The 25,746-nt window shown below is 45.6% G+C and overlaps 2 protein-coding genes across 4 annotated transcripts in view; one reads left to right on the forward strand and one right to left on the reverse strand.

The window, feature by feature from the left end:
- Window positions 1-25,746, forward strand: part of LOC126336702 (caspase-1-like) — a 526,262-nt gene that overhangs the window by 254,891 nt on the left and 245,625 nt on the right. The gene's annotated exons all lie outside the window — the stretch shown is intronic.
- Window positions 12,859-14,409, reverse strand: LOC126335699 (nucleolar protein dao-5-like). Its single transcript, XM_049999158.1, has 2 exons — window positions 13,761-14,409; window positions 12,859-13,385 (listed from the first exon to the last, which is right to left on the reverse strand). The coding sequence occupies exons 1-2, from the start codon at window positions 14,407-14,409 to the stop codon at window positions 12,859-12,861; spliced, it is 1,176 nt and encodes a 391-aa protein (XP_049855115.1).

Below are 25,746 nucleotides of genomic sequence, written 5' to 3' on the forward strand. Positions count from 1 at the left end.
CTCTTCTCCCAAAAAACGAAAGGATCATTGTTGCCGCGTGGGATTAGCCGAGCGGTCTTAGGCGCTGCAGTCATGGACTGTGCGGCTGGTCCCGGCGGAGGTTCGAGTCCTCCCTCGATCATGGGTGTGTGTGTGTTTGTCCTTAGGATAATTTAGGTTAAGTAGTGTGTAAGCTTAGGGACTGATGACCTTAGCAGTTAAGTCCCATAAGATTTCACACACATTTGAACATTTGGATCACTGTTTCTGGGAAGTACAGGACGCTGAAAATAAAGCTGTATTTCGTTCGGAAACAAACTTTCGGGATCCACTACACCACTCTTGGCTATTTCTTGATAATGTGATGACTAAAGAAGATATTCAGTAATCTTGACCTCCACCATTTCAAGTAGGGATGAACATTGATCCGTGTCGTCCAAGTAGTTATTAACCTCTTGGGTCACGTTGGCAAAGTTTTGTTGGCAATAAGGTGGTTCATATTCATGTACTTGTTGCTCGTTTCTAACTGTCGGCGTTGTTATTCAGATAGCACTGATTATCTTTCCCATTTTCTGTAATAGCTTAACATTTCAAAGCAATGGAAATTCTACAAAAAAACATTACTTCTAAAAAAAGGTTTATTTTAAATCCAAAAATTGTAGCACATCTTCTGTGGAGAACTGATATACCGTTTTTCTAGTTGGTTATTAGTAAAAAAATTTTAAAAAATATTGTAACCGAGACTAAATAAATACCTAGAAATACCAGATATTCCGAACTAAAATACCAGTATCGGTTTTAACCAGTCGGTTTTTCCCACCACTAATGCCTCATGATGTTTCCCATTAGCCAAAACATTCTATTAGACAAATAACACCACAAATGTATTTCTCGTTGCTTCTATTCCGACCAACTCATCTAGTTTTCACCATTGTATTTTGTAGCATCACATTTCAAAACCTTCTATTCATTGAACATTTATTACCCACATTTCGTTTCCATAAGAATACCTTCAAAACAAACGTATTAAAACTTAAATTTAAATTCGATGATAAAAAAAACTTTCCGTTTCAGAAATGTTTGTCAAGCTATTTTCAGTCTGCGTTTTATACAGTTGACTTCAGCAAACATCAGTATTTTGCTGCCGAAACAGCAAACCTCATCCTCTACTTTTAGTGTCTCAATTCCTAATTCTAACTCCGTCAGCATCATTAGATTTAATTTCACTGCATTCCATTACGCTTGATATATTTTTGTTGATATCCATCTTCTCAAACAATCCATTCTGTTAAGTTTATCTTCCTAATCGTTTCCTGCCTCCGTCAGAATTAAGTCATCGGTGAACCTCGAATCTTTATTGCATCTCCCTGAACATTAATTTCGTTGCCGAATATTTATTTGGTTTCCTCTCCGTGTCTTCTTGGAAAGTGCGAACTTTTTTTGCTGTAGTGTTTCCGACATTTGTAATGTCGAGCCACGGAGGAAATATTTGCACGTTTTCTGCACAGTGATAAGTTACTTCATGCACGACGGAATCACTAACTTCTGTCGCTTAAACTAATACCACCAAATACGAGGACAGAGCGAAAAAAAGTTAATCAACCAATGCTATGTTCTATAGATCAAAGACGCTCTCGTTCCTGGACGCAACCTCTTTTCGGTCAATGTCATGTGTCCAACTGTCCGGTTTCTTAGTACCCCTTGAGCGCTCTGTGGTGCCCCATGGCGCTGCTGGTACTTGCTGTTTCCTGACGTGGAGACAACATTTGGTCAATGTTAATCCAACGTGTAGTTTTAGGAAGCTTCTCTACCTGTGTCCATTGTCGTGCGACTACTGACACACAGTATTTCTGCAGATTTAGCCATATGGGTACGAACTATTTATTTAAAAGTTCTTCCAGTGTACGGCCAATATCAAACATACGTCTAAAAGTGGTGCAACGAGCAGACCTTTTGAAGGCATATAACGCACCTGGCATGGCCACAACGACTGCCCAGCCTAGTCCCTATCGCAAACAAAGAGAACCAAGAAAAATTTAAATTAGTAATTCCAATCGCAGATTCGTTAGATGGCTTCACCTCACAGGTAGCAGGTGTGCGGAAGTTACCACCATTTTCATATACAGGCACTGTCTTTCGTCACCATGGGAGCAGCTATGTGTTCAGACCGTCCGGTTTGGTCAGCATGATTCGTGTTCCGAAGCTTGCAGCAGCTACGTTGGTTGCTACAGTGCAATCATGCGTTTGGAATCGCGACTCCATCATTCGTAACGTTGCACGCTTTGTCATTAGTCCACTGTCTCTTCGTATTACGGAGCTCGTGGCTAGCATCTCTCATGTTCCTGATTCGTCTCGATTAAATATTCCACGCCCTCTCTAGGGACAGGACGTATTCTCGTTTAGTTTGGACTGGGTGTCGATGTATATATTTCATTCTTTGTCCTACAGCAAGTCACAATTACTAGCGCACGCTATAAAACACTGTGACAAAAGGACCTCGTATTTATGTATTTTCTGCAATACATTCAAAGTTGAGCACATTCACTGACTACCATTGACGTGTAACTTCCCCACTGTCCCTGTTTCTTCAATTAAGCTATCCATTAGACGACTACCACTTGTAAAAGAGAAGAAGTCCAACGCCTTCACAGTCTACGAACAAAAGATTAATAGGTGAGTGTAACTTCCTGTCTGTTAAGCCGTACGTCACTCATTTCAGCAACAGACGCTACAGCGATTACGTGACGTTGGTTTCAAAAAATTAGCGAACGAGAGAGAAGAAAAATGTATATTGCACGAAGCTCTACTTTTTTTTTTAAGTAGAATTGTGGGAAGTATAGATTTTTCGTCGTCTGTAACTCTTACTTTCAGTGTTGGTTCCTAATGTGGTGACTGAAATTAAACGAATAGCAGTATTTAGCAAATATGATATCGATTAAAAACGCTCAAATAATTCCTTAAATAGTGAAGCATGCACGCTTATGTCGTACTGTGCTTTTTCTGCTGGGTTATGGAGTAAATGAAGATTAATTCTCACACAACAATGATGAAAACAAGCGACGTGAAAGTCACCAGCGATGCAACAATGCAGTCAGATTTTAACGAAGAACTTCAAGAATTTCTTTGAAGAATACGTTAATAAGGAAATCATACACTAATTATTTAAATTTTTCCTGTCATCTTTGTCATAAAGAGGTTTAACAGTGGCATTTTTTAAACTGTCTGGAGAAAATCCCCGCGTCAGTTGTGCATAACATTTGGGAATATCTGTTAATCAGAAACATGCCGAACTGCATCGCGCTTCGGAGTCTGCGTTTAAAGGTATATCAATGTATAACAGTCTGAGTACGTAAGCTCAAAGATCGGAGGAAGGGAAGTGCGTACCATCTACAATATACAACCATGTCTAGAGAATCAGTGTGGTGTTCTGATCACCCATCAAGCTCATGGAAGATATATCTTTTCCTACAGTGCTCAGTAATACGTTGTCATACCTCTTGTTTCACAGTACTCAGTATGGTTTCAATTCTGATGATATTGTGAGTACTTCTGGGCTTGTAACTATCTTTTCTTAACAAAGTTCACTAATCTTTGTAGAGTGCAAGTAATACTATAGCTATGCTACTAGAAATTATATAAATTCTCTTTTCCTTTTTCAAGATATTTAAATATGTTTAACCATCAGAATTTCAAATTAGCACATTTTTATATGTATTACTCATCTCATTCCACCTCTCAATAGTTTTACGTTGAATTGTTAAGAAGCCTCACAGTTTTGTACGAAGATGTCTCAGAATAACGGTGTTTATTTTCATCAATTGCCCATCAGCGCTCTAATCGAGTCTTAAATATTTATTTTTCAGCTTGAACCATGTCCATGAACTTTTTACCAATCATGGTCCTCCTATTTTTCTGTATGCCAGTAGTGAATTTCACTGCTGATATAAGATTGCAACAGCGAAATAATGTTTCCATTTCATTATTTCTGTGAGAATGTTTCAAGAAATTTTTATTGAAATATAGACTTACAGATCAACAATAAATCTAGATCTCTCACGAATATCTGAAGGTTTCTCACTGCCAATCTGTGGATTGTTAAAACTATAAAACAAGTCTTCTGCTAAAAAACTCATTAATCTGGTTTTTTTTAAATATATTTTTGGCTTTATGTTAAGTTTCACATTTGTGGCACGTCCTCCTTTTCCCATTCTGACTCTATATGAAAATGATGCTAGTCTTTAGATGTTCAAATAGGCGCAGAATATACAGGGTGTTACAAAAAGGTACGGCCAAACTTTCAGGAAACATTCCTCACACACAAATAAAGAGAAGATGTTATGTGGACATGTGTCCGGAAACTCTTAATTTCCATGTTAGAGCTCATTTTAGTTTCGTCAGTATATACTGTACTTCCTCGATTCACCGCCAGTTGGCCCAATAGAAGGAAGGTAATGTTGACTTCTGTGCTTGTGCTGACATGCGACTCATTGCTCTACAGTACTAGCATCAAGCACATCAGTACGTAGCATCAACAGGTTAGTGTTCATCACGAACGTGGTTTTGCAGTCAGTGCAATGTTGACAAATGCGGAGTTGGCAGATGCCCAATTGATGTATGGATTAGCACAGGGCAATAGCCGTGGCGCGGTACGCTTGTATAGAGACAGATTTCCAGAACGACGGTGTCCCGACAGGAAGACGTTCGCAGCAATTGATCGGCGTCTTAGGGAGCACGGAAGATTCCAGCCTATGACTCGCGACTGTGGAAGACCTAGAACGACGAGGACACCTGCAATGGACGAGACAATTCTTCGTGCAGTTGACGATAACCCTAATGTCAGCGTCAGAGAAGTTGCTTCTGTACAAGGTAACGTTGACCACGTCACTGTATGGAGAGTGCTACGGGAGAACCAGTTGTTTCCGTACCATGTACAGCGTGTGCGGGCACTATCAGCAGTTGATTGTCCTCTACGGGTACACTTTTGGAATGGTTCATCCAAAAAAATGTCAATCCTGGTTTCAATGCAAATGTTCTCTTTAAGGATGAGGCTTCATTCTAACGTAATCAAATTGTATATTTTCAAAATCAACATGTGTGGACTGACGCACGCAATTGTGCAATCACGTCATCAACACACATTTTCTGTGAACGTTTGGGCAGGCATTGTTGGCGATGTCTTGATTGAGCCCCATGTTCTTCCACCTACGCTCAATGGAGCACGTTATCATGATTTCATACGGGATACTCTACCTGTGCTGCTAGAACATGTGCCTTTACAAGTACGGCACAACATGTGGTTCATGCACGAGCTCCTACACATTTCAGTCGAAGTGCTCGTACGCTTCTGAACAACAGATTCGATGACCGATGGATTGGTAGAGGCGGGCCAATTCCATGGCCTCCACGCTCTCCTGACCTCAACCCTCTTGACTTTCATTTAGGGGGCATTTGAAAGCTCTTGTCTACGCAACTCCGGTACCAAATGTTGAGACTCTTCGTGTTCGTGGACGGCTGTGATACATTACGCCGTTCTCCAGGGCTGCATCAGCGCATCGGGGATTCCATGCGACGGAGGGTGGATGCATGTATCCTCGCTAACTGAGGACATTTTGAACATTTCCTGTAACAAAGTGTTTGAAGACACGTTAGTACGTTCTGTTGCTGTGTGTTTCCATTCCACGATTAATGTGATGTGAAGAGAAGTTAGCTCTAACATGGATAGTAAGCGTTTCCGGACACAGGTCCACATAACATCTTCTCTTTATTTGTGTGTGAGGAATGTTTCCTGAAAGTTTGGCCGTACCTTTTTGTAACACCCTGTATTTCTCTTTAATATTGTGCAAAGTTTCTTAATTCGCAAGGGACTTATCAATATCGTTTTTAACAGCCTAATGGTTAGCTGAATTCTCATGAACTCGATGTCGATGGGAAGTTAAACCCGGCTTGCTGCAAACTGATTAATTTTGGTTCTGCTCTGCCCCCATCCGAGGCAGCCGGTCTGTAACCTTTTCTAGCCATAAAAACGTTATTCTGGTGCCAGTAAGTATATGGACTTTTCCCTTGAGCGATTATCGGCCCTCTTTACACTTTTCTTTTTCAAGAAGCGCTGTTAGTCTGTCCTTCTCCCCCCATTCAGATGCTGGCAACGGTTAGTGTATCCCACACCCCTGTTATAGTAACAGATGCAGCATAGTTATAAGGCTGTCTGTGCTGCAGCCTGGAGGAACCCGCCTATATTCAGTGGCCACGGTCAGCAACCCACTCCAGAGCCAAGGCACTGGGTCTGGGGGTTTCAGGATGACTTTGCCGTGGAAAGAAATTTCAACGCTGAGGTTACAAGACGCATGAGGCGGCACCCAATCTATACTGCCCTTGGAAAGGTTTTTACCTTCCGTTTGATTACAGATCATTTCCTGTTCAGATATGTAAGATAATATAGTGGCGCGTGCTTATGCATAGAGATTTTTTTGTTGTACAAATAATAGTGGAATGTAAAAAATACCTGAGGTCGAGGGACGCTTATAATTAAATACAGGCTGCTCATATCACAAAGCAATCACCTACATGTTATTACAGCACCGTCTTGCCGGTTCGCTCAAGTGCGTAGGTGAAAGGAGGTCATACACGGTGTTAAGTAAGTGGCCATAATTTAGTCATCATGTAGTAGATATCCACGCTAAATTAGATAAACGACAGTCACGATGTTGTAAAGACAAGATAAAGCCAACAATAAATGAAAAAAGTAACAACATAAATAAATAGACTTAATTTATTACAATTGCAGGAACTGTATGATCCGCCTTCTAATAACAATTTGCAAATATCCAAAAGTTCTTATCCTCGCGTCCTGTCCGGCCGAGGTGGCCGAGCGGTTCTAGGCGCTTCAGTCTGGAACCTCGCGACCGATAAGGTAGCAGGTTCGAATCCTGCCTCGGCCATGGATATGTGTGATGTTAGTTAGGTTTAAGTAGTTCTAAGTTCTAGGCAAACGGTGGCTCAAAAGTTGAGTCCCATAGTGCACAGAGCCATTTGAACCTCGCGTCCTCTCTGATGTGATGTCTCACGCGCGTCCGTGGCTAGAATCCGCTCGCTCCTAATAATATGCGACTTGTGAAATGAATAATTCGGCACGCTATTCCACTGTTTAGAAAGAAAACGTTTGTCAGCAATTCGGGTCAATTTTCAGTAAGATTATACTTGTAAAACAGTCGTAATAAAGATCGCCGTCCATGCTTTGACCCATGAGACAGGGCTAAAATAGTCACAACTGCAATATTTGTGACAAATATCATTTACAAATATTGGCGCAAAATAGTTAACTTAGCAACCAGTTATTTTCGCTGCACAAGACAGAAGTAGTAACACTTTTGCCACGAACGCTATGTATAATGTCAGTTTTTAATTACAAATTAGTCTACAGAATAATAGGAGTTGCCTAGAATAAACGGTTTCAATTTTCATCGAAAAAAGTGCTTCAATACCTCTCGGCGTTTAATGTTATTGCGTAAACGATCAAAAGATTTCTTTCCAACAGCGTTTTTCATACCTGTCTTAGCCATCGCACATTTCGTAACAACAGAGTGTTTAGCAGGAATAGAAAATATTTTACGTGGAGATAGTGTGGACTAATTCGAACAGAACATTCCATATAACTTATGTTCAGTTGTTATTGGTTGCAGTTGAGCTTAATTTCGAAATTTTAGGCGACGGAACGCACGTCTTAAACTATACAACCGCCCCCGTCCCTAGCCATAAGAAGTTTCGATTTTTTAAATCTTTTGATAAAACTTACAATCGTAAGTCTCTTTTACAAAATATTGCTCTGAAATTTAGGTTTTTAAAACTTAATTTCTTATAAACAAAACAACAAAAAGCAGAAGATTTAATACAAACCACAGGTGCTATCGTGTGCTCGGCTTAAAAAAAAATGTCGGTCATTTCGTTTTGAGCTCTGTTAGCACACACAGACATACGGGCAGACTTAGGGCACATCTCAGTTGCGCATCGGTAGTTAAAAACATACTTCCCCCACTCCCCCTTCCAGCACCCTTCTACTGTATAGGTAACCTAAGACAAGCTGAGCGTCGACCTATGTTCTAAGAAGGGCGCGGGGCAACGAAAGAGGAAAAGATGTGGGTCACCACGGGCAAAGGGACGTGAGGGAGAGGATTTTTACGTATAGGCTCGAAAGGCTGCCAATTTTTAGCCATGAGAGCTCCGTGCTCTTATTTCATCAACGGCAAGCGCATAAATTACGACACGGACAAACAACATTCCGTGAAAGCACAATATACAGACTCTCACGTTCAAACACTTGTTAGGTTATGTACTTCTCATTGACACACATAACACGAGACGTTGCCACGCTACTAGATTGCTGGCATTGCTGGCACTCCTAAGCAAAATAGACTCGACACAAAGGTTACCGATATGAACCGATCACAACTTCGGAACGAAGCGCATCCTAGCTCGGGCATACTGTGCGCACACACACACACACACACACACACACACACACACACCTCGCCCCCGGTCCTGGCCGTCGCATCACGATGGTCACCCAGTGTCACGTTCGCTGATGCCGGCGCAGCGGCAAATTATAGTAACTTTGCAATTTAATACGCATGTACTATTTTAAATCTCCGGTTCCGACTTATTGCAGTGAGATAAAAAATATTTTCCTGCGAGGTGCTGGAACGCCGTTCCGCCCGAAAGTAAGCACTACTTACAGAGAGATGTTTTTAATTTCGCTTGCTAGTTCGCAAGTTGCTGTGCATTTATCAATCGATTGGCGCTTTTTGTTTCGAAGCTAAAGTTTTGAAGTTGCGCTCGGCTTCATATAATTGAAATTTTCAACCGTTTTTGTGATATCTTAGCTAAACGTAATGTATTGTTTAAGCACGCCGCACGTATTTACAAATGCTAATTATACCGATATGGTATTTGTGTTCAGGTTTTGTAATGAAAACGCTGCTGCTTCCTCTGGAGAATAAGGTAACCTAGATCATTTCCTAAGCACCAAGTACCAGATCCAAGAGCGTTTGCTGGTATTTTCACTTAACTGCTTGAAATTGGTGCTATACCCAGCAATCATATTCTTCTGAAAGAGTAAATGACCAGGTTGTAGATACTGTAGAAGAGATTATTCAGCTGATAGAATGTAGTCATCTAACAAGCACATGCACAATTTCTTCACCAATTGGTGTTTTAGATACAACAATATGGCGGACATTGTGGGGCGGCGTATGGAATTTTGTTGTTAAAATGTGGAATATCTTTCCCAACGATGCACCATATGTGGGGCGGCGAATGGAAATATTTGTTATTAAAATGTTCCTATGAGTTAATTAATGCTGTTGTTTGCCGTTCTCAACACTGGCTCTCTAACTACAATATTGGCAACCAGAAAGTGATTAGCAAAACGTGATGCCTGTAATTAGAATTCCTAGTGCCCACTTCAACTGAGAAATACACTTATAGCTGCAGTTTATAGCTCTGAGGAATTAGGAGATTGTCTGGGATTCATAATCAAAAACGATTCTTTCAAAATGTTCGCTATATTCTGGAAGTCACAGACCAAAAAGAATCCACACAATCCAACTACCAGAGCAGTTCAGAGTGTAATGCGCTGATGCAACTATAACTACACAAATTAAATGTTTAAGTGAATGCTCGCCATAATTTGATGATAATGTTCATCAAACGCCACGCTAAATAATGGTAGAATGTCTCTACCGTGGCGGCACGTGAAAATACGACATACGCGAACTGAAGACAGATCATTAAAGTCATCCCAAAATTAACACTTCACTCGAAAATTATTTCATGGTTACGTGTATCCCAAGTAACTTATTACGGCATCCGAGGCTGTTTGTAGCAATGATACCGACGCGGCGCGACTCCCGGCACAGGTGGTGCTCTCATCAGCGTCTGGAGAGAACTGGGGCCTTACTTTCTCGCGTGGATCTGCACGGAGATAACTCTTCCTCCGATGTGTGATGGAGTTCGCAGCAGTTAGTGCTTTGCCTCCCATGCATGCCGATGTAATGCGTCTTCACATGTAGAATGTCTTCTTGGGTGTCTCCTCAGCACAGTTCTGCAGTGCTAGCTATGCAGCGAGCAGGTGTGGCCAGCGGGTGTTGTGCTGCGCGGCAGTTTGCGGCCCAACGTCCGGATTTGGGTGTTGTGTAACCGGCCAGCACGTTCGTAAAAGGTGCGGGCGGCCGCCTGGAAGAGGTCACGGAGCAGAGGTACTACCGCGATGTCGTGAAGATGAGCGGTGGGGAAATCGGAAGGCAGGTGCAAGGCCAGCCGAAGGATGCGATTCTGCAGTGTCTCCAGCTTCTTCAGGTTCATGTCGGCGGCGTTCCCCCAGACGACGGGGGCGTATTGGAGTACAGGGCGGAGCAGCTCCTTGTAGAGAGTGATGCCCAGACGCGGTGGTAGTCGGGAGCCGGGGTTCAGCACCGGGTACAGGACGCGAAGCCGGTTCCGCACTTTGGCCTTCACTTCGCGGATGTGCGGAACCCACATGAGCCGGCGGTCGATGGTGACGCCGAGGTAATGCGCCGTGGGACGCCACGGGACAGGGCTGCCACCGACGGTGAGCGGTTGCAGACCCGCAGGAACGAGTCGCCTGGTGACGATAAGGAACTGCGTCTTGGCCCCATTGCATTGTAGGCGCCACTTGACGGCCCAGGCTGCCAGGGTGTCAACGGCGAACTGCAGACGGCGGCGCATGACGGCGGCATTGAGGCTCCTCGTATATAGAGCCGTGTCATCCGCGTACAGGGCGAGCCGCACACGGTCGATCTTCGGCGCATCAGAAGTGTACAGCGAATACAGCAGTGGTCCCAAGACCGAGCCCTGTGGCACACCGGCGTTGATGCGGCGGACGGAGGACAAGCCATGCGCGGCCCGCACATGGAAAGTCCTATCGGCAAGATAGGAATGGATGAGACGGACGTGCGACGTCGAGACCCCAAGTTCAAAAAGTTTGAACAAGAGGCCGCGGTGCCACACACTGTCGAAAGCACGCGACACGTCCAGTAACACCGCGCCGAAGAACTCGCGCTGCTCGAGGGCGACGAACGCATCTTCCACTAGCCGTAGGAGTTGGTGAACTGCCGAGTGGCCCCTGCGAAAGCCTAACTGCTCTTCGGGCAGGAGGCCTTCCTCGTCAACGTGGCGCTGCAGCCGCCTGATGTACACCCTTTCAAAGACCTTGGAGACGGCCGGCAGTAAACTAATAGGTCTGTAGTTCGCGGGATGACGTAGATCCTTCCCCATCTTTGGAATCGCCACGATCTCTGGATGCTTCCAGGACTGCGCAAAACTGCAGGACCGGAGGATTACATTAAAGACGGCGGCGAGATGAGTGACAGCCACCGGCGGCAACTTCTGGAGTAGGGCGTTGGAAACCTCGTCTGGGCCCGCAGCTTTCCTGGGGTTCAGGGCACGCAGGATGGACGACACCTCCTCCGCCGTCGTCTCTTCAACGACGTCATCGTCGCCGCGTGCCTCCAAGTAGCGTGGGAGCCGGTCAGCAACCAGGTCGTCGTGGACAGTGTCGGTCGGGTCTTCGATCGGCGTAAACGCAGCCTCAAAGACGTCTGCGAGGGCATCAGCCTTCGCAGCTGGTTCGCAGACAGCCTGACCATTGACCAGCAGTGGAGGGATACGTTGCATGCGTCGTAGGAAACGCGTCGTCGTCTGCCAGGCCGTGCCGTCGTCAAGACAAAGGATGGGGACCTTGTTATTCCAGTCGCGATTGCGATGGTTGTCAATGGCGACCCGGATGTCCCGACGCATCCTGTTGAGTAGGCGCTTGGTGTCGGCATTTCTTGTCCGCTGCCACTCCCGGTAGACCCGGTTCGTCTCAGAGATGGCCGCAAGGATGTCCGGCGGCAGCTGGCGGGAGTAGTCAGGCGAAGTGCGAGGTTGGGGCGGCGTTGCTATGTTGGCAGCGTCGATCGTGGTTGCCGCAAAGTGCAGAAGTGCTGCGTCCGCTCCAGCTTCCGCAGGGGGCGGCGCGGCGGCGAGTAAGTCCGTCACGGCTGCTTGAAACCTGCCCCAGTCGATGCCAGCAAGTGAGATGCCTCGCCTGGGCTGTTGCAGGGCGTCTAAGTCGATATCGAAAACAACTGGGACATGATCAGAAGACAGTGCCGTCCTCGTCGTGGCGGTGCTCTGATGAGGGATGCCCTTGACGACTGCGATGTCGATGATATCCGGGAGGCCACGGGCAGGGAAGATTGTCGGATCGTACGGCCCCACCACAAGCGCATGGTGGCGTTCTGCTACCCGGAGCAGGCAGCGGCCAGAGGCATTGGTGATCCTGGAGTTCCAGGAGACATGTTTACTATTGAAGTCCCCGGCGACGAACACCTGCCCCCTCAAGGAGAGCAGAGCATCGATGTCAGCAGGGTCCAGTGGACGAGACGGCGGACGATAGGCAGCGACGAACGTGATAGCGGCCGCCGAGGTGTGAACGACGACACCAGTGGCCCCCACGGTTGCCAGTGGTGAAAGTTGTATCACGTGATGACGAATGCCATTGTGGACGTAAACGGCTGTCCCACCACCCGCCGTCAGGCGATCGGTGCGATAGCTGGAGTAGTTGGCCGCCCTAACGTCGACCCCTGGCTTCAGGTGGGTTTCATTGATAAGGCAGACGTCGACGGTTTCATCTCGAAGAAATTGGCGAAGTTCACCAGCTTGAGTGCGGATGCCGTTGGCATTCCACGCGACGACCGTGAGCCCTCTAACGCTGCCCATGGTGCAGCTGGTGAGTGTTGACAGCGGTCGGGGCCGGAGGGGCCATCGGCACTGCAGCGGTGAGTTGCTGCGACGGGACTTCAATCAACTTCGTAGCACTGGTCACCAAACAGTCAGATGCGCGACGAGGTTGGCCAGGTCAGCGGTGGAGGCAGCCGGCACGGCCCCGTCGCTGGAAGGGGGAGGCGTGGCTGACTCGCTTGGAGAGTCCACCTGGGGCTGCTCGACTGACGGTGCTGAGCGCTGGGTACTCACGGGGCGCTGACCCCCGCGCACGCGATTGGCGGGGCGCGGACCGGCCGACGGCCCGGGAGAGGCAGTACCCGGGTCCGCCACTAACAGCTGTGGTGGAGGCGCAGGAGCCTCAGGTATCGGCACGGCATCGGACGCGGCAGGAGCAGGAGCAGCCGACGCAGCCGGGGCGGCGGGGGGCGCCCCTGACGTTGCCGCCGCGAAAGAGACGCCGGGCCGTCTCGTTGCTGGCTTCTTCGGACGCGGCGCTGGTGTTCGGCCACGTTGGCGAGCGATGGCACGCTTCCACACCTTACACCCACGATAGCTGGCCACGTGAGCACCGCCACAGAGTGCACATGTCGGCTTCTCGGTGGGCGGACGGGGGCACGCACTTCCTGCATGGGCGCCGGCGCATTTAACACATCTGTCCGGCATAGAGCAGTGGCGCGCGACGTGACTGATCCCCTGGCAGCGAAAGCACTGCAAAGGGCCTCTCCTGGAGCGAAGATCTTCGGTCTGAACCGGAACGTCGGCGACCCGCGTCAATTGGTATAGTTTGCGGTTCTCCACGGTGTCGGAGCAGACAACCAGGAAGAGCGGCATATCATCGCGCGATTTAGGCGACTTCATCTTCACGACTGCCCGTATGTAGAAGCCCAGGTCAGCGAGTTCGCGATGCAGGTGATCGGCTTCCATGTTGAATGGGAGGTCCCGGATGACAATCTTCAAGACTTTGTCAGGTGCGGAAGCGTGGGTATAGAACGGGATACCACGCTCAGACGCCTCCTGAGTGACCCGGCGATAGTCGTCAGCAGTTCGGAGTACGACCCTGTACAGGTCTCGTCCGGCAGGCTTCACAGTATACACGGCCGTTGTCCAGCTGCGCAACAACTTCTGCAGTTCCCCATAGGGCGGCCGAAGCTGGAGGACCACCGGCGGAAGATGGGAGTCTTTCTTCGGCGCAGGATCGCGCGGCAGCTGGTCCGGCGCGTCAGCGAGCGCGTCGAACGAGTTGGCGATGGCAGTTGGAAGCGTCGTCGATGACTGCATGCGTCTTGCAGTGCGCCGGGCCGGGACAAAACCATCAGCGTCAGGGGCGAAATCTTGCTTGGCCCTCTTCTCGATCGGCGAGCTGCGAACAGCGGACGTCGCGGCTGTTGCCCTCCTCTTCTGTTTCCCACTTCGTCCGCGTGGCTGAGGAGCGGTGGAGCTCTCATCTTCAGAATCGGGGAGCGGAACAGACAGCGCTGTCTTCAAAGTTTCCGGAGCTGTGTCCATCAAATCCATAGCCATAGCACTGGTCGTCATAAGTGGGGGGCCAGATGGGGCCGCCGACGGCGCAAGCGCGGCCGGACGGCGATCTACCACACCCTTAGCGTCGCTAGCAAGCGCAGGTACGTCCTTCTCGCGGCTGCACATCTCAGCGACTGTCACTGATCTTACTTTCTCGCGCAGCGTTCTTATATATAAAGTCGCGGTGCGGACGGCTAAGGGAACACCTGATTAAATCGGCTCTCCCGACTAGCCGCTGGGCTAGTAATGCACCACTTTAAGTTATTAAATAAATCTTTGCTTCCTTTGGTGATGGCCGATGAAGCTCTCAATTTAAATGTGCAATCATCACACAGGTAAGTAATCATAATAAAAGTATGACGTGGCTAAGACCAATATTTTGGGCGAGAGAATTAATTTAATTACACTACAAACAGTAGATGAGCTCTGAACTTGCCCTTTGGAGATACGCTATTGCTATAGTTTTATAGTTGTTCTGTTGAAACTTCTCACATCTTTTTTGACTGTAGCGTATCTCCCTTCTACTTAAATTTAAACATCCTAGCTTTATTTATTCACCTACTTAATCTATCTTGCTTCATTAATTTTTAAGACAAAACCAGAAAATCATGAATTTCAACTAAAATTTTAATTTGTGAGATCCGGAATACCGTTTCTAATAATTATTATGCAAAATGAATCTAAATATAATTTCTATCTCTTTTCTGTTGCCCTAATGATTTTTACAGAAAAACATCTAAATTTCGAAAGTGGTTAAAGTTATGGAACTGATATTCAACACATAATGATATAGTATCACTCCTGACATGCTAGCAACATTTCAGGTTATTTACTTCACTTTTAAAGTATTGCACAACATTTATGACGTCAGAGCTAGTTACAGCGGACTAGCTGGCACACAATGGAAAGACTGCTGTGAATTTTATACGGCGTGAGTAGGCTGCTTCCCTACAACATTACGAACGTAATGCCGTATCATTTACTGCCGATTCACCTTCAGCACTTTCGAGAGGCAGACAGAAGGTTGATGATTGAAATTTTGTCGTTGGCTAACTGCAAATCATCGAGTATTGGTATGTAAACACTGTTTACTAATGAAGCCATTTCCACTCCTGACGCTATCAATCATACTCGTAACTCACATCGGTGGTCCGACATAAGCACATTTACCCCTGTGGAGACAGATTTCCAATAAAGTTTCCCTGGTAGCAAACAGAGATCACAGTACCACACCAAACCCAGGCCGGCCAGAATGACCGAGCGGTTCTAGGTGCTTCAGTCTGGAACAGCGCGGTCGCTACACCGCTACGGTCGCAGGCTCGAATCCTGCGTCGGGCATGGATGTGTGTGATGTCCTTAGGTTAGTTAGGTTTAAGTAGTTCTAAGTTCTAGTGGACTGATGACCTCCGCTGTTAAGTCCCATAGTGCTCAGAGCCATTCGAACCATTTTGAACCAAACCCGGTAACGCGAAAAGATACCACAGACATCAACGAGGGCTAACTGCAGCCTGTAACAACCACTGTCAAACACTCCACAAGACTACGCCTCTCTCTCACTCAATTAGTGAGGCTGTTGTGATCCTGCGAGGCGTTAAGTATGGCTCTCCTGAAGTCCTCGCTTCCAGATTCACGTAACAGTTGTAGGATCCCGATCAACACGAGCATAAATATTGCAGGACATTAAATCACATTCTCGATAGGCCACGGAATCTTAGGTTTAGACGTTGTATCACCTGGCGAATAGATTGTGAGGGTGCACTGTCACGCTAGAAGAAAGTGCACGTTTCCTTGTAGCCAAAGCAATCTCTCCATGTAATGCTGCTAGCTCGTTTTCAATAAAGTCTAGATCATGAGGCCCTGTAAGACGATGTGATAAGACAACTGCCACCATCAACTTATTATTTCTCAAAATGCACCACCTGTTTACAGAGAAAGTATTGTGACCAGACGAAATTACTTTCGTTCGGCCATAACTATGAATTCTTTGATTTCCCTGGGTAAAGGCTGATGAAACTAGAACATAGGAGTTAATAGTTCACTTTATTATATGAATGAATAAAAGATTATCTTTAACTTCGACACACTTCTTTGCCACAGGGGTACTGTATAATTTACAGCTGTCATTGACTATGAAAGCATCACTTGATGTTCTAAGTAACAAACTGGTCTCTTGAGGTATAATGTTGTACATTTACAACAGTAGAACTTCATCCGAAACTACGCTATGATGCCGACGCTTTCAGATGAGGTCACGCACTGGGGTAGAGCGCTTCCATGCTTGGTTCTACACTGACCTAAAGCCGTCGGCACACGGACCGTGCATCCGAATTTTGAGCGTTGAGCGTGCCGAGTTTCTGACGTCACAGCGTGGAATAGCACGCTCGGGAGTCTCTCCGAACGTGCAGAGCAATTCTGGCATGTCAGATATTCTGAGCGTGCGTCTGAGCGTTGACCAATGAGATGGCACAACGCCGCCTACGCCACAAGCACGCCGTCTCCCTTCAGTACAGCGTTGTGAGGCGCCGTATTGGCATTCATTTCAAGCCTATATGTATATATGCCGTTTCTGAGCACCAGCAAATTGAGAATCACTGGAAAACCTAGTTAACTGTGTGATTTGTTCCAATAAAATAATGAGAAAAATTATATTCGTGGCAAAAGAATTATTGTAACTTGCGTATTATGAGAGTAGGCTATTTGAAGACAGCGGCACACTGAAGATCCACCCAAAATGCATTGTTCTTGGTACTGTTTATTATAATTAAATTTCAATCAGCAACATATCTACGATTAAGGTTTTAACCAAGGGTAATAAAATATGATTAGATATAAGTGGTGTACAATTATTTTAGCGTAATGTGTAGCGTCCCTGTTCTGTATCGTTATTCGTTGAGGCGGTGGTTCGCGTCTGGACACTTCCAAATTTTTATTTTCATGACATTCGCGTTTTTATTAGGTTCTGATACTTTATTATTAGTTTAATATATGCTATAATAGTTGATGTTACGTAAACATAAGCTCACCTTTTTTTGAGGCGAGACTTTGTTAGATTGGCTTAATCTACAGGACAGCTTGCGCTACTTGTATAAAGATATTTTGCTCCTTTTTCTTTTACGCTTCCTAATTCACTTGTTGCAAAGATTCTGCTACTGGGTAGGAACAGTGATCAAGTAAGACTGACCTTGGGGTTCTACTAAAATGTGCGAACGATGAAATAATGTTTATCTTATGAGGAGAAGTATTCCAAATCTGTAAAGCACTGTTTGTAATGGAACTTTTATAAGCCTGTGTCCTTATTGATAGGACATGGTACTTCCCTTTTCGTGGACGGTGTGATTTACGAACTAGAAACATCCCTCAACTGCCGCTGGAGTGCGTTGCGATCGCGTATACCACGCTGGGGCCCACGTACCGTATGCACAAGGCGCATCATTCCTGAGCGTTCAGCAGCACGTTGAACTTGGCACGCTGAACGTTAATATTCGACAGCACGGTCCGTGTGCCGATGGCTTAATCCTGAGCTCGCTGCTATGCTGAGAAAGAGGCGCGGTCTTCTGGAGTGCCACTCATGGGTTGCTGCGGACTACAGTGAGCCCTCGATGATGTCTGTGGTAACCACTCGCTTTGCCGACTTTGGCGTGACACAGAGATCTCTGGGTGATACCATAGAAACAATCTTGAAAATCGGCCTCCACAGAAGTAAATGGATTTTTGTCAGATCACCAATATGAATCTCGAGTGTTATTAATACCGTCAGGAGTGGGAATGGCTTCATTATTAGGTAGTATTTATGCAATTACTCGAAGCTTTGAAGTTAGCCAACGACATAATTTCGTAATTGTCTATTAGGGACTGAGGGGACAGACGTACTGTTCGCTCGCACGTACAGGATTGTACAGACATGTCTCCTACCTTAAGTCAGGAAAAGGGCTTGCTTGCAGCAAGACAAGTACCCACAATGACTGTGCGACGGCATCTAAAGCATCACGGCTGACCATTATACGGCTTTCCTGGAAATGAAAGAAGAGGACGGAGCGCAGACAGTGGCGCGGCCAACAACACTGGTCACAGGGACCATCACGTCATGTTTTCAGACGCGTACCTGTTCCGAGTACAGCATCACGATGGACGCATCCGTCTGTGGAGGCTCCGAAGAGTACGAGCTTTATTCAGATTGCACTCGTCATCGACATATGGGCCCACACCTGTCGTGATGATAGGGGGTGATACTGAGTACTCAACATCATCACTTCTCCAGGATAAAATTTTCGCTGTGCAGCGGAGTGTGCGCTGATATGAAACTTACTGGCAGATTAAAACTAGGTGCCGGACCCAGTCTCGAACTCGAGACCTTTGCTCTTCGCGGGCGAGTGCTCTACACACTTTTTTTTCGTTGTTGATCGTTGTGTTTGGTCGTTGCGGACGTCACAAGACATCCGTTCAAGTTCGTTGGTTGATCCTTCCACTCAGCTTTTTATTACAGAGGCCAACCGGCTCTCTGACCAAACACGCTGAGCTACCGTGTCGGCACCCACTCAGCTATCAAGCACGACTCGCAGTTCCTCCTCGCAGCTTTACTTCCGCCGGTACCTTGCTCCTAGAACTTAAAAAAAAATCAAAGGTGTGTGGAATCTTATGGGACTTAACTGCTAAGGTCATCAGTCCCTAAGCTTACACACTACTTAATCTAAATTATTCTAAGGACAAACACACATCCATGCCCGAGGGAGGACCTAGAACTTAGAACTACTTAAACCTGACTAACCTAAGGACATCACACACATCCATGCCCGAGGCAAGATTCGAACCCGCGAACGTAGCGGTCGCGCAGTTCCAGACTGTAGCGCCTAGAACCGCTCGGGCATTCTGGCCGGCTCACAATAATTAAAACTTCATTATTTGCTATCCTTCCTGGTGTTACAAAAGAGGTAGACCTGAATAAGTGTATCAGCAAAGACGTGGGCAGCGAACACTGGTAAGTATGAGCTCTCACACCCATAACGTCGTCACACTACCTCTTTCACCGCCTGACGCTCCACTCCACACCCGCCCGTTCTGCAGAGTCCATTCCCCGACTGTGCACTGTAATAACAGTGTAGGATGGATATCTTGTACGCTACCTTATTAGGCCTACTTGCGCTTGCACTTCACATGTAGAGGAGTACAGGTCTAGAGCACTGTGACGGAAGAGAAAAAAACTAAAGCGGATGGAAGACTATGTGTCCTGGAGTTCAGTCATCTCTGTATTGGAAGCTAACACTCTTCCTGGACATAGGTAGTTCCTTATACGTAAGATAACGTCAGTGTCCCATCATTACTTACAGCGGATTAGTTGGACACGAACAGGCAAGGAAATTGGTTGAAGTGTATTCACAGTAAACATCGTACAACTCGAGTGGAGGGATAATTTGGAAAACCTAACTCTGGAGGTGAATCCAAGCCACTTTGCATGGAGTCCAACTCCTTAACCACTAGAGAGAACCGCGTTCGTCTACTTGTTCATTAGAGAGAGATTGTGTAAATCAGACAAATAGTAAGGATTAAGCACATAGGTTAATTTTGGAAAAAACTGTAGGGAGCGATCTCTACGTGGATAATGGGCAAAAAAAGGTTATATGGACGTATGGCCACAAATGCGTCCCACAGGTCACCACGGGGCTGAGATTTCTGTCATGCACCTTATTTAAAGATGCGGTTATCTTTACGACGGGGAATGGGGAGGGGGGGGGGGGGCATCGTCAACCTTCACAGCACACACCTGTGGTCTACAGAGAATCCCCTTGGTATGGTGCCACCGAAGAAACATCAGCACCGATGCAGCCTCCAGTGTGTAGGTGGGGATTAGTGGTGACCGATTCGTGGGACCAGGCGAGGCATATCTGCACTTACTGTCGCTGTCCCTATTTCCCTGCTGGAAGAAGTGGCTTTTGTGTTACGAAAGGCAATCTGACTACTCGATGATGGTGTTCCATCTCACTACCATCTTGAGCGTGGAGTAGAGAAAGAAAATTCCCGTGCGTGTTTTCATTCTCTGAAACCTTTACTGCCAAAAATCTCTTTATCTCCACCTTCAAGTGGTTCTCCAGTAGAAAGCATTTCCAGCCATATATCCATATGATCTTTTTTTTACTCTTTTTCTTCCCAGTTTGTCCCCGTTTAGCAAAATGACCCTGCAGACTATTTGGGTCAATCAGAAACCACGAATGGACATTGGTCATAAACAAAAAGAGGATGGGGTTGGTGAAGGGGCGGGATGAGTAAAGTCTGCGTTCTTTCAGTCACTATTCGTGTCGATACTGATGGCTACAGCTGGCAGTAATTGACATCTTTCCTACCGTTCCTACGACGACATAAATAACAATGACGAGTGCGAAATAATAGTGTCGGAGAAGCAAGAGGGCTACGGCTGCGTTGCCATTTGCGACCTGAAAGCGTGCGTGGAGCGGCGACAGTTAGTGGCTGGCGGCTGCAGCTGTACGCGGTGACCTTGATGGCCCGAGCCGTGACAGCCAGCGCGGCTGCAGCAGGGGCCGCCCTGCCACGTGACCCCAACACTCGGCGGGCAGCACGCCGGCCGGAGCGCCGAGCAGCACGCAATGCACGCCGGGAACAGCCCGTTTGTAGCCTCTCCGCTCGTACTCTTTTTTATCTCCGCACTTCATTACGTAAGTGGAGCTGCCCGTTCGCGGATTAGGCGTTCGGTGCTTAAAGAAATCAACATTTCGCCACTTAAAACATCGCACTAGATCTCCGCCTCCTCCCCGTTTACGGTTCCCTTATGTTTTATCACCCAAAACGCTTTAACGAGCGCATAGCGTGATGCGATGCGTTTTTCGTGCCCCTTTTATTCGCACCCCATCTACACTGAGAACGAAATGAGGGCATTATTTACAAAGACTAGAAAGACTACTTCCGGAAACACCCAAGCCGTGATGTTTATGGTTCATCCACAACGTTGTTTTGTTCATGTCGGACTTCTTTTTGGAGAGCTGCAATGTATATGGTATTGCACTGTAAATAACAGTTATTTCTGACATACACTTTTTCGCTGTTTTTATTACTATCGTATCATCATAATACTAAACATGCTCTACGCCATAGATGACATACAGAAACACGCACACATGCACAAAGTATCTTCAGGAACAACCACATCGCAACCCTAGCAAGTCTTAAGGACCACAACGAAACCGCATCGAGTGAACATTTAACCACGATACGTCATACTGCCTATTCCTTCGCACCAGAGCCACACGCAGAAATTCCACTATAAACTCATGTTGTGACCATAAGCTCCCTTGCCTCATTCGGATGCGATCGAGTCCTGACTGTTCGCGACGGGAACCTGCAACCTTTTGCACTGGGCCTTCAATCCGATAGGTCGGGTGTTCCATCCAGCGTTATTTCCGCTTCTCGGTGACACTGAAAACGCCAGTGATCAGAATATCGACCCAAGGTGGCTTATGTCATCTCAGGCGTATAGCTGGTAGATTCTTGAAAGTGCTCATCAGAACTGCTCTTACAGGTGTATGTCTTCCGAAGACTTATGTACCTCGGAAACTTTTCTTGTGTATCCGGAGGAGCAGTCTGGAATATAACAGCCAACTACTGAATATACGTAGGTCTGACAGTAAGAGTAAAAATCCTCATGGCTACATTCAGACGTATATTTATCTTATTTGTAAATGCACGGTTTTCCCACGCAGAGCACACAATATTTAACATCTGAATACACAATTGAAACTGGATTTGCTTTAGTCGTTCCTGGCTACATTGTCGAATATATTTAGTCTTGAGTCAAGCTTCTTACACAAGTTCCTGCAGCGTTGCTTGAATGACAGTGTCCGATCTTAATTATTTTTGAAGATTGTTATGGGAGACTTGTATGCCAACGAACAGTAAGTATAATTCCCCGTATCCCTATATGTCAGTTCATAAAATTCTAGATGAGTACAAACCCTAGAAACTCTAGGACTTTAAAATTAGTGACTGACACAACTGTTTTGTATTGCATTATTTCACCACCAATGACAGTCTACAGCGGAGTAATTTTAAAGAGGAAGTTACTCTTTCGTACAATTACTGCATCACATTTTCAAATTTCGTTTAGCGATAATGATAATGTGATTTAAAAAATAATGATATTTTAGTGCGCTGTGATCAAATACACTTTATTTCTCTTACCAAACTAGCGTCGACAAAGATTTATTGTCATGATTGGGATTTTAATACTGTAAACGTTGAGTACTCAAATGTTGTACGTCGGCTTTGTAGTGCCATTGATGCAGTTACACGGCATTCCATCCAGTGCAAGACGCTTCAACTCTGCATGTTTGCTGCAGACCACTCTATTGAACCTGCCTACTGTGGTCAAGCCTTGGTCTCCCTCCATAAATTCACTCCCCCCCCCCCCCAAAAAAAAAGACGCTTCCCTCCGTTACCAAACTGACAATTCCCTGATGCCTTAGTATGTGTTCAGTAAACTTAAGCTTCCTTTTAGTCAGTTTGTATTATACCTTTCATTTCTCTCAATTGGTTCAAATGGCTCTAAGCAGTTAACTTCTGAGGTCATCAGTCCACTAGAACTTAGAACTACTTAAACCTAACTAACCTAAGGACGTCACACTCCTCCATGCCCGAGGCAGGATTCGAACCTGCGACCATAGCTTCATTTCTCTCATTTTCGATAAAGCACCTCTTCATTAATTACTCTATCCACCCATGTAATCTTCAGAATTGTTCTGTAACTATCTTCCTAATACTGAAATGCTTTTCGTCGACTTTTCACTTCCATAAAAGGCTGCGCTCCAGACAAATACTTTTAAAAAAAAGACTTCGTAGATTTAAAATTTTTATTCGATGTTGACAAAAACTCTTTTTTTCAGTAACTTTCTCTTAATGCTGTCAGTCTGCGTTTCACAACCTCTTTACTTATCTGGTACTTTTTGTGCCTCATTTCCTAAATGAATTCTCCCTGCGTCCGTTCCTTAACTCGGCTACAGTCCATTACCATTGTTCCTGCTTTGTTGGTGTTCATCTTGTAACTTCATCTCCCGACACAACCCATTACGTTCAAATGGTCTTCATGTCCTTTGCCATCCCTTACAAAATTACAGTGGTATCAACAATCTCCCAATTTTTATTTCTTTCTTTCTATTCCACAGGATACACAATGAAGTTAAATTAATTTTCCTACGTAATTCTGAGTTTATTTATGTCAATCAGCAGAGTTTCACAACAAACGTACTGTGAGATAATAGGCATCCTACAACACTTCGATGATTGTGAGAAAGAGAGCAGCTGGTTAGATGTCTCAACATACAATTAGTACCGAAAAGTATAGTAAATCAAATTAGTATCATTGTGCAAAAAATGGTTCAAATGGCTCTGAGCGCTATGGGACTCAACAGCTGAGGTCATCAGTCCCCCTAGAACGTAGAACTACTTAAGCCTAACTAACCTAAGGACATCACACACATCCATGCCAGAGGCAGGATTCGAACCTGCGACCGTAGCAGTCACGTGGTTCCGGACTGAAGCGCCTAGAACCGCTCGGCCACCAGGGCCGGCACCATTGTGCATCTTCCGCATTTTTAGTACTTGCAGATTTGAAAGGAATCCCGTGGTGGAGAAACTTTCGCAAAGATGAGTTTAGGTAAGACAATAATAATTTTTTCCATCCTGGTTGACGCACAAATGCCGACCTGAGTGTCCGAGCGGTTCTAGGCGCTACAGTATGGAACTGCGCGACCGCAACGATCCCAGGTTCGAATCCTGCCTCGGGCATGGATGTGTGTGATGTCCTTAGGTTAGTTAGGTTTAAGTAGTTCTAAGTTCTAGGGGACTGACGACCTCAGCAGTTAAGCCCCATAGCGCTCAGAGCCATTTGAACCATTTTTGATGCACAAATACTATACTCTGTTCCGCAGACAGGGGACAATCAGTAAAGGAGAAAAAGATGTACGAAAGTAAATTGCTTGGTGGTGTAGCTTAGAGATATCGAAATGAATCAGACACGAATCAAAATCGTGCGCTGGATTAACAACTGGACCCGTAGAGCGTTTAACTATATTGTAGTTTTAAACCCTGTGTAGGCAGTTACAACAGATAAATAACTAAATAGCAAAAAATGCAGAGTAGGGGTTCCACAACAAGTGTTCGAAAGGTTTCCCCTCTTAGATTGGAATAACACTGTGGCGTTATATAGAGCATCCTGCCACAAAAACAACTGTTATTTAAGCAGATGGGACTATTAACCAGTCTCAAAGTGCATTTATTAACTTACGACATTTTTATGAACAATCCATCAAAGCTTGAGCGTAACAGAGATATTCACACGTACAACACTAAATGGAGAAACGATTTTCATTACCATTCTATGAATCTAACTTTGGCACAGAATGAAATGAAATGTGAAGCCATAAAACTTTTTGACAATCTGAACATAGAAATAAAGTTTCTAACAGATGTTTTCAATAGTAGATTAAAAAGGTTTCTGTTTAACAACTGCTTCCTTACCGTAAAGAAACTGTTGAGTGCAGGTAACAATTTGTCATTTTAAAAACCCGTAAATGGCCAGCGTTCTAAATTTTTATTTACTTGTGTACAAGTTTTCTATGTTTGATATGTCGACACGTGCTACATCATGACGTTTATAGCCAGTTTGATCTACGGAACAAGTAACTGACTGAGCATTTACTGTTACTCTTTGGCTGCAGGAAAATTTCTGGAGATGATAGTTGAAGTCTTGTATTTTTTGGACCTTACATCTGTTATTCTATGGATGCAATGAACGAACGTGAACAAGAGCATGACGTGGTACCGATGTGGTGGTGAAGCAGTGAACTTGTATTCAAGAACAAAAAGGAAAAGCCGTTATCAAGCTGACGTTTGGCTGAACAACTCTCTCATTTACTGGGCGTGCACATTTCGGAGCTGGCATGCCCATGTCGTAATGCTAACGGAGAACAAATCTATTAATGTAAACGACATGTACGCGTTCCAACACTGTGCACGATACGAAAAGAAGAACACGTCAACTTGGGATAGTACGAAGGTCATTACGAAACTAATACCTCTCATTTATTTTCATGGAAAATATCAACAGATACAGAGTGCACAATAAAGCAGTTAAACAGATAAATCTTTCGGCTACAACTGTCAATTTTCCAAATTCTCACCACCGTTCATTGTGCAATTTTGCCAACGATGACTTAACAAACTGCATTCCGCGCTCGTAAGAACGTGAACGATCTTATACTAGCTACTGTCTCACAGCTCTGACAACAGCATGAGCCTACAAAATGTTGGCCACGTGATCTATCCCCCATAGGCCCAAAGAGATACAAGTGTGAAGATGTTATATCACGACTGTGCGACGGACGTGATAAGACAGACGAGCGAAATTTAGCATAAATTCCATAGTCGCAAAACTGTCGTGGGAGCCAGGCGTTATGGTGTTAG

This window comes from Schistocerca gregaria, chromosome 2 (genome assembly GCF_023897955.1).
Source record: "Schistocerca gregaria isolate iqSchGreg1 chromosome 2, iqSchGreg1.2, whole genome shotgun sequence".
Classification (NCBI taxonomy): domain Eukaryota; kingdom Metazoa; phylum Arthropoda; class Insecta; order Orthoptera; family Acrididae; genus Schistocerca; species Schistocerca gregaria.